The sequence below is a fragment of the Myodes glareolus genome, chromosome 14, assembly GCF_982192425.1.
Source record: "Myodes glareolus chromosome 14, mMyoGla1.1, whole genome shotgun sequence".
Taxonomy (NCBI): domain Eukaryota; kingdom Metazoa; phylum Chordata; class Mammalia; order Rodentia; family Cricetidae; genus Myodes; species Myodes glareolus.
In genome coordinates, this window is record NC_142039.1 from 51,319,453 (window position 1) to 51,337,591 (window position 18,139).

At 40.8% G+C, this 18,139-nt stretch overlaps 1 protein-coding gene across 12 annotated transcripts in view; it reads left to right on the plus strand.

Annotated features, from left to right (window-relative positions):
- The window catches only part of Prp4k (pre-mRNA processing factor kinase PRP4K), a 33,808-nt gene extending 24,183 nt beyond the window's left edge, over nucleotides 1-9,625 (plus strand). The window contains exons 12-17 of one of the 12 annotated variants that reach the window (XR_015005130.2): nucleotides 2,461-2,575; nucleotides 3,202-3,353; nucleotides 3,840-3,926; nucleotides 4,912-6,790; nucleotides 7,048-7,120; nucleotides 7,587-9,625. Coding sequence is in view for 1 of the 12 variants with exons in the window: in XM_085699354.2 (XP_085555480.1) it covers nucleotides 2,461-2,575; nucleotides 3,202-3,353; nucleotides 3,840-3,926; nucleotides 4,912-5,115 (558 nt within the window). In the remaining 11 variants the exon portion in view is untranslated. Of the gene's footprint in view, nucleotides 1-2,460; nucleotides 2,576-2,668; nucleotides 2,831-3,201; nucleotides 3,354-3,839; nucleotides 3,927-4,911 lie in introns of those variants that run through there. The other 11 variants (XR_015005132.2, XR_015005133.2, XR_015005136.2 and 8 more) reach the window with 11 other exon arrangements.
- Nucleotides 9,626-18,139: the final 8,514 nt, after the last annotated feature.

The window sequence follows — 18,139 nt, forward strand, 5'->3', positions numbered from 1 at the left end:
TTCTTTATTGAGATCATGTTCGAGCTGTGACAAACTAAATTCTTAAAGAGATTGTGATTGGGCAAGGGGCTAATGTAGCCCAGAGGTAGAGAAGAGTGCTTGCCAGCATGCCTGAGACTCTGGGTTCAATCTCCATCCAGTACCATACCCCCAAATTGTGATCTCATGAAGTTTAATGACTCCTGAGGCTCTAATTTTTAGATCAGTTATTTTGTGTGATTATATGTATGATGAATGTGTACATGTGTACTTAAGGTGTTTGTGCCCATGTGTAAGCATGTAGAGGCCAAAAGTCAGCATAGAATGTCTTTCCTCTTATTCTCCATCTTAATTTTTCAAGGCAGAGACTCTCACTGATTCTGAAGCTTACTCATTAGCTAGGTTAGCCAGCCGGTGAGCCCCTGGCAGTGTCCTGTGTCAATACAGTTCTCCCACCACTCCCATCTTGAGTGCGTGCTTGGAACCTGAGCTCTGGTCCTCTTACTTGTAAAGCCAGCATTTTGCCCACTGAAACCACACATACCGTCTGTCTTAAAGTAATTCCTTCCAGTCTGTGGCATTAATAATCATGCACATCCTATCTTGATACTTGGTTTGTATTTATTGTATTGTACTGTGTGTCTAATATACTTAGGGGTAGGATTACTGAGAAATTAGTGAAATGGTAGGTATGCTGTAAGTGAATTAAGAAATTGAGTAGCCAAATTTATACTTATTTTTTTACTTCAGATTGGTCTTTTTAAAAATTGTGAAATACAGCATATATATCAAACACCTGCAGTTTAGAAGATACATAGCAAACACCTGTGTATTGTTATGGCACTTAGAGATGTTTGGCAGTAGCTCCTCTTTTTTCCTTTTAGTGTTAGTTTAGATTTTCACATGAATTTTGGGAACTACGGGGGGGGGGGGCAATCCTAGAAAACACCTAGAACTGATTTCATTCCTGTCAACCTAATGAATGCTTTTAGCCTAGTTTTAGCTACGGTGTGATTCATGTGCAGCGTTCCTCCTGGGGAATAAAAGTTGCATAGCAAACTAAAGAGAGGCAGTGCTGAGGGTGTGGTGCGGTGGTGTATGCTGAGCCTATGTGAGGGCCCTGCACTGTGCCCAATACCAGGTAAAACACCGTCTAAGTGAGTGTAGAGCTCTGCTAATTGAATGCATTGTATCCAGCTCACAAGTTCCCCGGTGCGTGGTTCCATGTGTTTTCTGGGTGTTAGAACTTTTTAAGTAGCTAGATTCATTTTTTTGTTGTTGTTTTGATTGTTCACAAAAAATGTTTACCATTTTAAGATAACTTTCTGCTGGCCTCCAAAGTAAAGAAAAAAATCAGTGTCGGTATTGTGTTATAGTTTAAAATAATTTGTGTTTGGCTGAGCTTCCTGGCTTAGGCCTTTAATCTTAGCGCTTAGAGGCAATCAGATTTTGTGAGTTCAAGACCAGCCTGGTCTACATAAATAAGTTCCAGGCCAGCCTGAGCTGCATAGAAAGGCTCTTTCTGGGACTGTAGGAAAGAAACTATTATAGCTCAATTCTGTGGGTTCCAGTAACAGTCCAGCCTGTTCCAATAGTTTCACCTTGTGGTGATAACTCCCCGCACACAGAGCGTTCTAGAGCCAGCTAAACTAAGTTGTCACGGGACTGGGATTAGTAGGCCGTGTTCAAGTCCCACCTCAGCATTTGTATGTGTCTCTTTAGAAGGGGGGGGGGACTCTGGAATATGAATTAACTTCGCTTGTTAATCCTGAACATGCTTCTGATCGTGAGTGGCAGCAGTCGTGGGAGCAGCTCCAGCCTTTCTCAGCAGATGTCACTGTTACTGTATATGTGGGAGTACTTGGCAAGGAAACAAGGACAGATGGCTAATAGAGTTCATGTTTGTCAGTTCTCTCACATACATTTACATTTTTCTTGACTAATACTTTATACTGAAGGGATTTGATATTTTTCAGATTTTAAGTGATTACAGTGGACAGAAACCAGGTAACCAGATGAAGAATCATTTAGTGTTAAGTGTCATCTTTCCTTTGCCATTGTATTTTTCTGGCAACTGGTAGTTGACTTTAGTTTTTTGTTTTTTTTTTTTTTGGATAAACATTCTCATGTTCTTTTTAGAGAGTAACTTGACTTTAGGCATTCAAGGAAATCTTCGAAATGTTTTGCCTTATGAAATGAGATTTTTATTTCATGACTCAAATCCATTTTAAATATCGTTAAGTAAAATTAAATAGGCCTGATGTTCCCCCATGCTGCCTTACTAGTCAAAAAACAATCTTACTAGTTGTAATATAATATTTTAAGAGCACATTTTTATAATTAGGAACTTGTATAATAGAAAAGGAATTTTTAAATGTATGATTTTTTTGTATTGAGTATAATATAAATTTTTAAAAGACAGTTTTAATTTGCCTAATTATTCCTGGCATGAATTGAATTTTCTTGAAAAATGTTTTGCAGGTCAATGAATCAAAAACAATTTTAAAGCTTTGTGATTTTGGATCGGCTTCACATGTTGCAGATAATGACATAACGCCTTATCTTGTCAGTAGATTTTATCGTGCTCCGGAGATCAGTAAGTTTCTTAGAGTGTTCTTGTACCTGGGCCATCCTCTGCGGTGGCGGCAGCGTGTGTAATGTCTAAGCACTGTTTTCCATCGCACTTCAGCAGCTGCACGAGTTCATTCATGAGGAAGGGAACCATAGCAAGTTCATCCTCCTCAGGTGGAATGAAGGTAGTTGTGGCAGGAGTCTTGATCATGTCGAGCAAGAGTAGCAAAACAGTTGTGGAAAACCCTCGACTTTAGAAGACTGCTCTTGATTGTTCAAGGTCTGATTATCACGTTTATGGATTGTGTGGGACCTTTGGTTTGCTCTTCCTCTTGCCTGGGTTGAGGTGGACTAGCACCTCCAGCAAAGGTGAATGGAGAGAGAGAAGGAAGGCAGCACCTGTGCTTGTCTCTCCAGTTCTCTCCTCCCGTTGTTAAACCTGTTGCCATTTTTTTGTTTTTTGTTTTTTCTTTCTTTCTTTTTTTTTTTTTTAAGTATATCTCTTAAAAGTTAGTGGGAAAGAACACGAAACTAAACTGAGACATGGATGTGGCTATAGTTCAAGCTCAGGTAGTCCCCATTACTGGAAATAAAAGTTAAGGAGTTGTTCATTCTTATTCTCATGTATTAAAACCTCCATTTTGTTTTCAGTTATAGGTAAAAGCTATGACTATGGTATCGATATGTGGTCTGTAGGTTGCACCTTATATGAACTCTATACTGGAAAAATCTTATTTCCTGGCAAAACTAATAACCATATGTTGAAGCTCGCCATGGACCTCAAAGGAAAGATGCCAAATAAGGTAGGATAAATTCCTTCCGATAGACTTAAAGATTCATAACACTTTGTCATCTAGACTACTGCTTGTAAAATAAAGCTCCTAGAGGCATGGGTAGGTGGCTGTTGTGAGGCTCCTTTTTTTGTTAGGGGTTCCAATTAATGATTCTAATCAGCCAAAAACTATGAAAGAGAACTCCCTTTTCAGTAGCAGAAGGAAGGGGCACTCTTGTTGATGAGAAAGAATTGCAACCATGAGACAGTAAATGAAAGACAGAATGAAGAGCAGCGGCCCATGAGTTAGTTAACATGTGAGGGAGTGCACTGGTCAGAAGAGAAGGTAGCTAAGCATGGCAGACTTACTTGATAGCACTCTTAGTTCTGCATACAAGGGCTTCTGGGCCCTAGCCAGAGAGTCCTAAATAATGTTTGCATTAATTATTGCATAGAATTGGTAGTGTGTGAGGCTGCTTTATAGTAATTTTAAAACCCTTTCTACCCTGTTTTGTAGATGATTCGGAAAGGTGTATTCAAAGACCAACATTTTGACCAAAATCTGAACTTCATGTACATAGAGGTTGATAAAGTAACAGAGAGGGTAAGTCTGACTTAAGTGTGCCACAGTGGTGGTTGCTATTTGTCTTTTCAATGTGGGGACTGAGATGGGGTTTCACATTTATTAGGTCAGTGCTCCTGCCACTGCACTAAATCCCCGATGCTGTATGCTTCATTAGCCATGAATTGAGTTCTGTGTGGCATGTGCATTTGTGATTATTTTTAAAATTACAACAAAATATGCAATTTCTTTTTGCTATTAATTCCTGAGTAAAGCACATCAGGCTATGAAAGCAGTGAAGGGAGTGAACTTGTTTCTCTATGGGACAATAGGCCCAATTTAGGTCCTTGCCACCTCACTTAGATCCCTTGATCTGACTTTCCATATGTCTTCTATATTGCTATTGGAGGATGTTTTCTATATTTTGAGGTTTGCAGAGTCACAAGCCAAGTTTTCCATAAACTCTGCCTTATTTAGCATTTTTCTCCTCGCTGCAAGGCCACTCTTGTCTAAGAAACACACTGGTTCAGGCATACTTGGGCTTGATGCCTTTGCTCACAGACTTCCATGAGCTGAATCATATCCTGGTTACCTCCTCTCCTAAACACATTTATCCAGCATTGCTGAAATACACGTTCCGTATCAACCTTTCTAAAACCTACAGGATGAAATAATAATTTGCTAAGTTTTGGTCTGTAATATCAAACCCTTGCTTTGTTAGAGCTCTGAGTAACTTGTTCTGGTCGTGGCCTGGTTCAGACTGTCTGTTGCCACTGAGGAATAAGACCAGGGAAAGCATAGTTTAGGCAGCAGATGCTCACTTTTGTTTTCATGGCTAATTGGAGGTTTTCCCATTTAAGTTCCTTGATTGTTCTTTGAAAAGCTGTGGAGGATAAAACTACATAAAAACCATGATTGGTCTTCATCAGTATTCTTGTTTATATATTAATATAGACAAACAATATTTGGTTTACATTTACATACATGTAACCTATTTAGAGCCATGCATTGTAAAAATTATTTTTAGGAGAAAGTTACTGTCATGAGCACCATTAACCCAACTAAGGACCTGTTGGCTGACTTGATTGGGTGCCAGCGACTTCCTGAAGATCAACGTAAAAAAGTACACCAGCTAAAGGACTTGTTGGACCAGATCCTAATGTTGGACCCGGCTAAGCGAATTAGCATCAACCAGGCCCTGCAGCATGCATTCATCCAGGAAAAAATTTAAACGAGATGAAGAAACTCCAAGGGTTTGAGTAATTAAATACAAAGACTGAAGAAATTTCACAGCAGTTTATTATTAATGTATATAAACTTATAAATATTTCTGCAGCAAATTTGAGGAAGCATGATATATTTGAATTAACACCAAGGGTGATATTTCTTTTAGAAATGTTAGTTAAAACTGTTTTGTGTCTTATGTGAAATTTCACTGTAGAAATGTTTTAATTGCCAAGACTGCACAAAATTAAAGTGCTAATGTATATGGTTGCAGTTCACATAAAAGACAAAAGCATCTGTTATGAGTAGCAGTGCTGGGTGGTTGATTTGTTTTTAGCAGACTTGGCTTCATTTTGGTCTTCAGATACAATGGCCAGCATAAATGCTGTTTATATTCACGTTTTCCTAGGTGTGTGTGTGCAGGCCACAGCAGCATGCCCTTGGTGTAGTCAGTGCCGAAGGGAGTCTGTTCCTTCTTGAGCCTGCCTGCAGGGATGTCTCCTCTTTTAAAGCAGGTTGTGTACAACATTCAGTACACTGAAGGTAAGCTAAACCATCAACATCACCAGTGTTTTAAGATGTTATTTTATTGGAATAATTGAAAATGAGGGATAGCTTTGTGGCAGAATTTCCTGCATGTGTGATAATTGATCTTGTTTTATTTTTCTGGCATCACGACTGGCATAGTTACAGTTTCTGTTCTGTTCATCACATTTAAAATTTGAAGCGTATGCGCTTGATGGATAGAGCGCCTTCAGTGTACTGTTTCTTATTAACTTTACTTTTTTTTTTAAATCAACTTGCTATAGACTTTATATACATTTTGTTAAATACAGTTCTTAGTGACATAGAAACTGCATAGTTTTCATTTACTAATTAAAATGTTGAGGCCTACTTCTGAAAGTCCTCATATTTAAAAGATAGACAGCATAATGAGATTTTTAACTATTTGTATGTCATTTTGAAAGTGTACTGCTTTATGGTAAAAGTGTTTTTTCATTTGTTCATTGTTTGCATTATTTGTGATCATGTTGTCTTTCAATACAGGCATAAACCTCCCACTCTTGAACAAAGCAGCTGCTTTTTAAAAGCGGTAATTGCTTCTTTACCTTTTATTTCTTTTGTAAATGAAGCTTTTCTTTAAAAATGTGACTTTAAAGTGTTGTCTATTGCATAAACAGTTGACACTCACTTACTGTAAAGTGAACATTGTTCTCCTGCATGGGAAGTGGACCGTGCAGAATTCTGTATGTTCTCAGTATGCATCACTAGATAATAAAGTCTTTTGTGAACAAGGCATTTGTAGCCATTTTTAAAAGATTTTTGTCTTCAGTGCTGGTAAGTCAGGTAAACTGTAAATAGTTAAAAACAGTCTTTGTTTTTCTCCTGAAAGTATTACCTGCTAAAGATATAACTCAGTCTCGCCTGAGTTTTAAATTTTTCTTAATTATTAGGGTCTTAATTATTTCACCCAGATAAAAAGTTTTATCAGCTTTCAGTGTAGTGAGGTTATTCCTGTAGGTTATGGGGTATAACTCAGGATTTAACTAATGTTTCTGCTATTTTCTCACTTTTCCTTTTGATGGTGCGGAAAGAGAAAAAGGAAAACGGGGCACAGGCCATTCGACGCCTTCTCCAAGGGGTCTGATTTGCTGAGACACCAGCTTCACCTTCTTAACAAGGTTATTTCTGACAGCATGTGTAGATAAACATTTAGCAACAATTTAAAACAAAATCATGTAAATCAGCTTGGTTTTGCAACACAAAGGAATTTGTACTTTTAATATGGTATAAGAGAATTTTCAGAATCCTGTGTAATCTTTTCTGTTTGGGAGTGGGTAAACTTATTGCTTGTCTCCCTGAGGATTATGAGAACAATAAAATTTGGGGGTTTAAATAATATTTTTACATTGTAAATGGGATTTTTTTATTCACCCAGGCACCTAATTACAACAAGCATGCACATTTTGGTGCATTCAAGAATGGAATATCAGAGTAGCAGCATTCTCCTGGTGGGTTATGCTCCATTTAAAGACATGAAATGAACTACACAGCCAGGAAGGTGATAGATGAGATAATAAACCACCTATGAACCTACACCCCGTCTCTTCATGGTTAGACTTACTAAAATAAGTACAAGGTGATTTTCATCTATGGGTAGAGTGAGGCCTTTAAACAAGGCGTCACAGGTGCAGCGTCCACCTTAATGATCTGAGTAGCGAGTTTCCCACCATGACTTACTTTATTTTGGTGCTGGTATGCTGCATAGTCAAGTCTTTTGTAGTTGTTTTCACTCAGTAGTTAATGCTTTGGCTTCTGGTGGTTTTCATGGCTTCATTTTATAGTTAATAAGCTAATTTCCACTAGAAACCATTCATCTTAGGCCTTCAGAGCTGTTGCCTACTCTTTAAAAAAACAAAAAAGCAAAAGCAAAAAAAAAAAAACAAAGTTGCTTGTTACTTGTTCTTTGTGTTTTAGGTGCGGCTCAATGGAAGATGACGGCAGCCAGAAGACATGAGCCAAGGCTTCTGTCCCATAAAAGACCTTTTCAGTTCTCATTTTTAGTTTCAGCATTATAATTTGGGTGTCATTGCTGTGGTAGTTAGAGTAGTGGTGCTGTTGTGCTCGTCTGTAAAGTGTTTTTATCACATTTGCTGCAGCTACACCCTTCTTCTAAAGTGAGAATCAGCTTAGTCATAGAAAAAGCCCACACTCATGGTCATCAGAGTCATTGAGAAAACAATAGCTGCCAAATCAGTGTACATTTGGAAGTAATCTGCAAGTTGGGTGTATTGACCACCCCGGTCGAGTGGAGACAGTAAGAGTTTGAGATCAAGGCGTGCTTAGCCTATATGAATCCCTCCTTTTGTTTTTTTGGTTTTTTTTTTTTCCTTTTCTTTTTAAAATAATTCTTTAACTTTAAGCAGGCACCTAAATTGTATGAGTAGTAAAATTTTAATAAACTGTTTGATTCTTTTAATAGCTGTTCTTTCTCTTAGTCCTTCATGACCAGCTTTTTAGTGCCAGAGACTTAAAATAGTAATAGCAGACAAGGGGGAGGTATGAACCATGGTACTGTACTATTACTTTTCCCAAAGGGACTCTGTAAACTGTATCAGGTACACTCCATTCTATGTGGTGGGTGACTTCGCTGAGGAAGAAGCTTGGAGGTGTGTGAGGCCTCTATTAGGTTGAGGTCATTTGACTGATGACCCTATTTATCAAACCTGTGTTTGTGTTTCTGAGTGTCTGAGCCGTTTCCACATAAAGTTGTCATGAGCTTTAGACTTTCATACCTTATGGGAAAATGACAAGTGATTATCAGACTTGAGGTTCATAAAACTATTTTGTCTTTTAGAAAAATTTTAAAGCCAAGTCTTGTTCTTCTTAGGAAATAAAGATACATGGATATTCATGTAGTCATTATGTACATGGGCAGTTAATCCAAAGATATTCTGATGTTAAAACCATTATTCAGGGCAATACATGCACACACCTCAAAGAGTGCTCAGAAATCTCTTAAGCATAACTCTCAGACACTTGTTTATCTGAGATTAGAGGAGGAAAAGACAGTCAGGAAGCATCCATTGTAGATGTTAGGTCTCTTGGCAGACTTTGTTCTCAGGGACCATCAGAAATGAGGAAGTTTGGCGGTTCTGAACAGGGGCAGCTTATTGGTATAGACAGCAACCTCTCAGTATTTGTGTTTACACTGAAGTCCTGAATGAAAACCTGGGTCTTTACTCCCAGTGGCTACTTTCTCAGCTATTTTGTTGAAAAATAATAATGTGATTTCTATCTTGCCATTGCAATTACCATCTTTTTTCCTAATGAAACTAAATACTCAGGACAGTTTTGGAATAGAAAATACATATTTTATTGTGTGTAACAGACTTAGTAAAATGTAGTTTTCTCATTTTAGCCCCAGGTTTGCATTTATCCTAGTCTACTTTATGTGCATAGGCACAAATAGACTGAAATGAAACAAAGGAATTACATGTATTCAAATTTAGGTTAGGCATTTAGGAAATGAATGTATTTATTTTGGCAATGAGATTATATAGTGAAATGTGATATGTAGTGTGCTTCCTTATGATACTGTTAGCAGTTGGACTCTCTAAGAAAGTATTGTTCTGTGGCATAGTATATGCAACATGAATTTATTCTCCTACATGAAATGTTCTTATACAAATGTTCACTGCAAATTCATTGTACTTTTTACATGTTGATGCTGTGTACAAAGTTGACTATAAAATGTGTTTTGTTTTTCTTTTGTTGGTTACATTGAGATACCACTGTGGCATCCTTATTTTCTCTTCTTCTGTATATAGGGTAAGGGACTGTTCTTCTGAAGAACCATTCCATTTAGTGATCAAGATACAGCAGCTGCTCTCAGAAAATGCTTGATGTGTATCCTAATTGTTTGTGATACCATTTGAATTGTAACTTACATTGTAGCAGCAAATGATCCCCAACAACCTAGTAGGAAGCTTAATAAAGTATGCCTCTTGCTCCCATATTGTCTATTGGTGTTTTCTTTATAGACACCATTTATTACCTGATATTTCTGAATTCATTTCACTAGTGGCAGATGTGTTTTGCAAAGAAACTCTGCTCAAACGTTCATTAAAGTCAAATGGGAATCTTTAAGTCTGATAAAAGGAGCCCAGGGAAATGGCTCAGTCACTAAAGTGTTTGCCAAGCAACATGAGAACCTGGGTTCACATTCCCAGCACTCACATAAAAGCTGGGCATTGTGGTTTGTGCCTGTAACCCAGTGCTGGGAGGGCAGAAATGGGGTACTCTGGACTTGCTGGCCAGACTTTCTTACAGAATCAGATGCTGCCTCAGAAATAGAGTGACATAGGAAAACACCCAGCATCAGCCTTTACATGTGTGTGCACACATGAACCATACATACAAAGTTCTTAGAAGACTTAAAAGTGCCTTGGGAAGGCCTGAAGGGGAATGTCCAACTTAAAACTTGGAGGCTGTTGATCTTACTCAAATGTCAAAATGTTTTCAAAGCATTCGGTACAGAATTCAGAGTATTCATGTTCCTTCTCTGATTTTTCTCTTGGCACATTACAGTGTGAAAGCTAGGCGTATTGGATTTTCTTACCCCTCAACTTTACTAATTTAGGAACTGTTGACAGCTTTAAAAACAACAGACATAAGTATGAATCTGTAGCACAGAAAACAGGACTGGAAGTGCAAAGAGTAAGTGTCTGTTGATCTTAGCTGGGTTAAATAGCCAAGTGGCAGGTAGAGTCAAAGATAGCCTGGTCAGGTCTCAATAATGAAAGGTCCGATGGCAGAGGCTCTGAGCGGTTTTGTAAAGGTCCCTGTTAGAATTTTCTGCTTGGGCTGGCAGGGGATTGAAGCTTCATAATCACCTCATCCTTAAAGGTATTTTTTTTTTAATCTGATCTGAAAAGAGCTGTGCAGCTTGCATGAGTGGGTGTGCCAGGAGCCCAAAGACCTTTAGTATTTATCTGATGAAATACAACTTCAGACCCATTGAGAAGATCTAAAGTATGGAGAACAGGACTTAGAGCCACAGGGTTACTTTATATTGAGTTGTGTTTTAAACTCATCAAAAATAATGGCAAAAATTGGCTTCTGGCAGACCTAAAGAGTAGTCAGATGTTTCTTGATAGTTTGTTCTAGCAGTGAACTTTACACTAGATTCATGTATATTACCTTTTTGTGTAAGTCATTCTGTCATTACCCCAATCAGTTTCCTACTTTCCCCTCATCTAGTCCTTGTATACCATCTCCTTTGCAGTTAGGTCCCAAAGGCGAAGTAGAGATGAAGGAACTGTCTTAGATGTTAGAGCTGTAATTCCATAGAATTTGAGTTTAAAGTCTCTGAATAAACTGCTGTCATGGTACCAAGATTGGGGTAAGGTTCATTTGTCAATTTCATAATAAATACCAAGATGAGATAGTAAATAATACAGGCATGTTGCCTCCTAATACAGGTTATTTTATGAATCTAAAAGTGACAGGATGAAGTCCAAGTAACTAAAGATAAAACAATGAATGCAAGCACTTAGTTGTTAAAGCTTCAGGACTGATAAAAATAAGAGTCAAGATGATGAATGGGAACCATATGAAATGAGTGAAAATGTATGTCTTATGTTTTCATTCTATGAGAGTGTCACTAAGCATCTCTGAATAGTGGGACTGACTGACAGTGTGGCAAACAGATGCTACTTACTATCTCTTTTTGTATTTTTATTGTTCCAGAAATTTCTCTGACATTAACCTAAATGCTAGACATGTTTTCTGTGACCTGTGACCGGCCTTTCAGAAAACTATCAGTAAATAAACAAGCAACAGCTAACTTACTTCAGCATAAGTTTGCATCACACATTCCAGTTCCAGGATTCTCAGGAATCATTTAGGAAAATAATGAACAAAGAAATAAGAGCTGTATTTACATATAGCAATGGTAGGCGGTTTGGTATGCCTCTTACTTATTTGGTATCTTTGCTGTTTAAGAAAAACTCATTGGAAGTCATCAAACATCTACTTAAAACCAAAGTGTATGAAACTCACAGACATCCTGATCTTAATGCAGTATCACTACATTGAATGCTTACATTCCCCAAGTTTCTCGGATGATTGAGCACATTTATGGATCCCATTCCCAAAAATTCTCCTTCAGGAAACTTGCAGCTGAAGCCAGGCCTCTGTTTTCCTGATTCTTAGATGTAATAGATATTGTCAGCCTTGGGATCTGCCTCTTGGCAGTTCATGAGTTAAGTTTTAGCTGTTTAGTTTCTATGGATCAGAGCTAAAAAGCGGCCAGAGGCTTGTAAGGGAGAACAGGAGCAATATGATATTTTTTTTACTCTGGACTGTGATCTTAATTTTCCTGTTGTGTTTGAAAGCTATAAGGTTTAAATAACCCTAAGAAGAAAAGGGTTATTTCACACTCAAGTGTGTACTTGAGCTTGAAAGGAAAGTGATATTACTTTCATGTCTATGATAGAAGAGCAATGGAAATGGAAAGTTTCTAGCAAGCAAGACCAATATGTGGACTGCAGATTGCACTGCAGTCAAGGGTGGGTGTCATTGTCAAAATTGTGGACCACCGTGCCTGTGAGGATCCGGCACATTGACTAGGCAAAGTGACTTTTATTATTTCTATTTTTGTGTGTGTGTTGGAATGTGTGTCAGAGGACTTCAGGTTGTCTCCTTCAAAATGTGGGTTCCACGGATCAAACTCATGTCATTAGACCATCTCCTCAGCCTCCAAATAACAACTCGCAAAGCCAAGCAAATGCTGAAAGACTAGAAGCATAGATTTATGGAGATGAGAAACGAAAGGTGCCAAAGTAGCAAAGTGTAAGCCCCCTGAGGTGTAAGCGAGTGGCCAGGCTCTGCCCGCCAGAATACTCTAACCTGGGTAACAGCCTGACCCAGCCCCTTCAGATGCAGGCAGCCAAATGTGACTTGAAATCCTACTAATCCCTGAGTTTGCCCCACAATCAGGCCACCCTGGAAAGCTCTACTCTCAAGAAACCCTATATAAAGCCTGCCTCCTGCTCTCTTCTGGGTTGCTTCTCTCCTGAGCTGAGGCAGCCACCCTTCTGTGTTTTCCCCAATAAATTTTGTGTGGAGTTTGTTGTGTGGTGTGACTTTGTCATAATCTTGGCTCCTGACTGTCAGGATACCTTTTCCTTCAGAGCTGTAACACACTGATGCTGTGACCAAGATAGACTCTCCTAGCGCCTTTGCTACCCCTTGTGGTCTGAGTCACACTGGGACCTTATCTCTCATCTCCAGTACACTGGCAACAGACCCATCTCTTGGCACCCCATCCACCTAACTAGATAATTTCCCCTTTGGTAGGTCTAAATGCTTCCCTGAGTCCGAGGAAGTGACCACTGAGGTCCAGCACCTCTTGGAGTCAGAGGTACTTCAAACCAAGGTCTTAAAAGTGTATTCTGGCCCTTTTCACCTGACCCTGTCCCTGCACCTTTAGAGCTGCAATCCTATAGTTCTTTTAGGCCCAGTTGGGCTATTGTGCCTCTTTTATGCCCTCTTTCCTGCCTTCCCTTTGGAGCTGCCTGTAATTAATCCTACAGCTCCTCTAGGCCCTTGTGGATTTTGTGACTCTCTTTCCCAACCCTTTCCCCATGGATGAGATCTTGTTCCTGAGATTGGTTTTCTTGTCACTTTCTGGCAAGCCTTCAGGCCTCATCAAAAGCCCTAGTACCAGGATCTCCTGGCTGCCAAGCTATTAACCCTGACCCCAATTGAATACGGTGATGACCCACTAAGTGGCTTGGTCCTCACTGGTTCTCTCTGAGTCCTGGGGACACCTGCAACTACAGGCTGCAGTGACATTCATTCTGCCTATCCTCCCCCCAGCCATGGGAATGGTGTCTTTCATACCCTCCCATTCTCCCTTGAGATGCCCTTACAAAACCTCCATCTTCTGTACCTGGTACCTTACCCGAAGAACCCTAAACTTGTTCACTTTTGCAATCAAATATGCCCTCAATATCCCTTATATAACCAATCCAAATGATTGCCTAACAGTACTATAGATTCCAACATTATTTGGATTTTACAAATACTTTAAGCAATTGGGGAAATGCAAAGAGATTCCCCATTCCCCAAGTTCAAGCTTTCTTTTTTTCTCCACTCCAAGCCCTGTTTGTTTTAGTCCCCCCCACCACCACACACAGACACACTACACACAGTTTAAACGTTCTGTCTTTTAACTTACCATTGATGGATCTGTAAGTTTGTTACAAAGAGAAAACCATGAGCCTGACAGATCAGGATGGGGAGAAAGCAAAGCAGTAGACCAGCTGCAGTTCGTAAACACCCAGTACACACATCTTTTCTTCTTGCTGGCTGGTGTGTCTTTCAACTCCCTCCTACAGCATCCGCTGTCTATAGCCAGGGGTCAGAAATTTCCTATCTCTAAGTCTTCTTTTGTTCTCAGCTTATGGGATTTAGTTTTACAGGGATCAGGCATCTTTTAGGTATGGGTGACATTAGGCAGTTTTTTATGCTGTCCTGTTTCAGTTAAAAGGTGTCTTAGGAATTGACATATGGCTTCCCCTCCTCTAGACCCAAGCATGCTTGTTTAAAGGTTTAGTACAAAATCACTGTCCCATATTAAGTGAGCCACCTGACCATATAAGAGAAAGGAGAGCAAAGAAAAAAAGGGGGGGGGGGGCAGACTACTCCCAGTGGGGACTGTCGCCACTCATCTCATACTCTTGGTTTTGGTTTAACTCTTAATTATTGCTAAGGTATAAATCTTATCTCAAGATAAGACTCTTGTGTGAACTTTCTGTACCTCAAAGATTTATAAGCATATTGGGTATGATTAAAAAGTCTGTAAATTCTGAAACGAAAGGATTAACTTAAAATTCAAAACACCAGGTTTGATAGTTGAAAATCTGCACATAGGTAATCTTAAAGGACATGAGGCTTGCCGCCATCTTAGCTGCTGTGCTCCCGTTCAGGGCGGGGTCAGCCATATGACTGACATCCATCTTTGCTGTGGTTGGAAAGGATGGATTTTGCCATGCAACCTCACTCACAGCTTGATCAAAAGTGACCGTGGTATAAGTCACCAAGGAAAAAAGTAACTCCTGCTAGCGATGAAGCCCAAACCGTATGATTCTTCTGCTACTTTCAGTCACGCTAACAAGCCAGCCTGTCCCTTATTAGCCTCAACCCACAGTCCCTTCTCTTCCGTTCCAGCCTCTTTGGTTTCCCTTTCTTCCTCTTCAGTGACTGGTCACCCAAATCAACCTTCCCTGTGCCTACTTTCAGCCTACTAGTGGCCTCTAGTTCCCTGCTACTCTTCCTCTCTGCCGTGGGACCCTCTTTACCTCTCCCTACTCAGCCTTACCTGGCCATGGTTCTCCCTTTGCAGGAAGTCATTAGGGTAAATGCTTGGTCAGGGTACATGTCCGATACTCATTAAACGAACACTTTCAAATAGAAAAGATTGGGGTTCTATATTGTTAATCCTTCCACCTTTATTCAAGAATTTCAATATATTACCCAACCTTACAACCTTACTTTACATGACATTTATATGATTCTCACCAAAATCTACCTAAGGAGCGCAGGTGTAGTAGTGAGAGGGCCGCTTGTTCTTCCCGTCCACCTGGCTATGTTACACCCGAAATAATCACACACAAACTGTATTAATTAAATCAGTGCTTGGCCCATTAGCTCTAATTTCTTATTGGTTAACTTTTACATCTTAATTTAACCCGTTTCTATTAATCTGTGCATCACCACGAGGTTGTGACCTACCAGCAAAATTCCAGCGCGTTTATCACTGGTGGCAGATCCATGGCATCTCCTGACTCCACCCTTCTTCCTCCCAGCATTCTGTTTAGTTTTCCCCACCTACCTAAGTTCTGTCCTATCAACAGGCCAAGGCAGTTTCTTTATTCATTAATGCTAATGACAGCGCACAGAGGGAAATTCCGCATCACGCAGGCAAGTCTAGGACCAGCCTAGAGTACATGCAGGTGAAGTCCAGACAAATGCCCCTGGCCTGTCTACCAGTCTGCCCTTAAAGAGCTGTTTCTTCCATTATTTCATTGATATTAGGGCCAAACTTAAACATCTAGGAGGGGAGTCCCTAATTCTACAGGCAGAAATCTTAGCAGTGGCCTTTAAGGTGTATGTACCACGGAGACATGAGAAAGCTCTGAAACAAAAACACCTTCTGTTGGCTAAAGCCTTGTAGCTGGTTAGCAACTGCTCAGGCTCCCTTGCCTCCCAGAGCCAGAGGGCCTCAGGATCCCGCTTCAAATGTGGTCAGGAGGGTCACTGGGCTTGGGTCTGCCTGAACCCCCATAAACTACCCAGACCATGTCCAAGGTGCCATCAAGAGGGACATTGGGCTGTTAACTGCCCCCATGTCCCTCGTGGTGTGAGGACATCAAGCCCAGACTGCCCTCCAGCTGACCCCTTAGGTCTGGCCATGGATGACTGAGAGGGCCCTGACCACTGCCATCTCTGACAAGGTAGTCATTACAGTAACAGGGCAATCCATCCCTCTTTCTGGACACTGGGGACACTTTTTCAGTCCTGATGGAGTTTGAGGTACACATCTCTCCTCGTTCACCTATTATTGGGGTCGGGCACAGACTTATCCTCACGAAACCCTACCACAGAGTTGTCTCTTTAGGGCTATTCCCTTTATCCACTCCTTCCTGCTGGCTGTCCTGTCTCCATGCTAGGAGGGGACCTTCTAGCTAAAGTAGGAGCCTCTATTGCTTTGGCTTCCCCCATCTGCTTGACTACAGGTTCGCCAGCTGTTCCCCTCCTCCTTCTCCAAACCATACAATGTAATACACCTTTTCTCTTACCAGTCTCCCAGGTTGATCCCCAGTTATGAGACACCTGAAACCCCTCTATAGCCAAACATCATTCCCCTCTTGCAAAGCCCTACCAATTAGATCACCCAGGTTCAAAACCTACACTCTCTCTAAAGTCTCAGGGGCTTAAGCTTCTTATTTCAGACCTCTTAAGTAAAGGCTTTTTATGCACCCAGTCTTCTTCTTTTAACATTTCCATACTTGCAGCTACAAAACCCAGCAGAACCTACCACTCGGTTCAGGATCTCGGACTTAGTAACTCTGCAGTGGTTCTTCTCCACCCCACAGTCGTCAACCCCTGCATTCTCCTATCTCCCATCCCCTCAGAGATCTCTGTCTTAGGATGTCTCAAGGATGCTTTCCATTCCTCTCAATTCTCCGTCACAAAACACTGTCGCCTTTTCTTAGACTGACCTGGACACCCATCTTACTGCCCAACTCACCTGGACTGCCCTACCCCAGTGGTTCTGTGACAGCCTGCATCTATTTGGCTAGGCTTTGACCTCTGGCTTACTCTCTTTTGTCTCTTCCTAAGTCCAAGCTTATACAATACATGATGATCTCTTCTGTAGTCTGTTCCTACAAATTAGCCAGGCTAATACCTCTACTAAGCTTCCTGTCTGGCAGGGGATATATAGTTTCACCCCCTAAGCAGCTGTGTTTCTCCCCCCACATACACAACCTGTTTCCCTATCTGGGACTAGCTATTACTCCATTGACAAAGCCATTACCCTAGAGAGGAAACACTTAATTCAGTGGCCCACAGTTCAAGGACAAAACTATATCCTTCCTAGGGATGGTTGGTTTCTTTTCTTTCTTTTTTCTTAAAGAAAACAAACTATCTTTTTTTATTATACATACCAATCCAAGTTCCCACTCCCTCCCTTCCTTTCCTTCCCTCTACATACCCTCCCACCCCACTCCATCCAATCCTCAGAGAGGGTAAGGCACATTGCTTTGGGAAAGGTCCAAGGCCCTCCCTACTACATCTAGGCTGAGCAAGGTATCCATTCAAAGAGAATAGGTTCCCAAAACGCCAGTACATGCAGTAGGGATAAATCCTGACGCCACTGCCAGTGGCCCCTCAATCTGCCCCAGTCACTCATCTGTCAGATGGTTGGTTTCTTACTCTTGGTTTCCTTCTTTCTCTCTTCTCACCCACCCCTTATATGAGGTTGTCCTTGACCCCTCACCTGAACCACTCCTTGCAGCCATTATTCAGTCTTGTAACTTGAAAACTTCAGCTGACCCTCCCAGCCTGAACCACTATTCAACAGGCAAAACTAATAACTTACCTGTGTCTTCAGCTAGCAAAGGAACTTGGCTGCTCCGAACTAAGCTTCTGGTCTGACTCAAGTCACTGATCTGACTCCCCTAAGCTGTGTACAGATCATGTTTCTGCTGGCTTCTGCCACTCACCATTTTTGAGTCCAAATTCTAGAGTCCACCTCTTCAGCCGCTTCTTCCCTCCTCCTGCTCTACCCATCCATCTCTCCTTGCCTACTTAGTGTCTTCTCTCTGGTTTCTGGAGCCTGCTTTACCCTCGGGGACCCCACCATAGAGGCAACTCTTCTGGTTACTAAGACACTCACTCCTCTCCTCCTTTTGAAACCCTTCCTATTTCCTTGCCTCCTCCTGCTAGGAGCTGCCTGC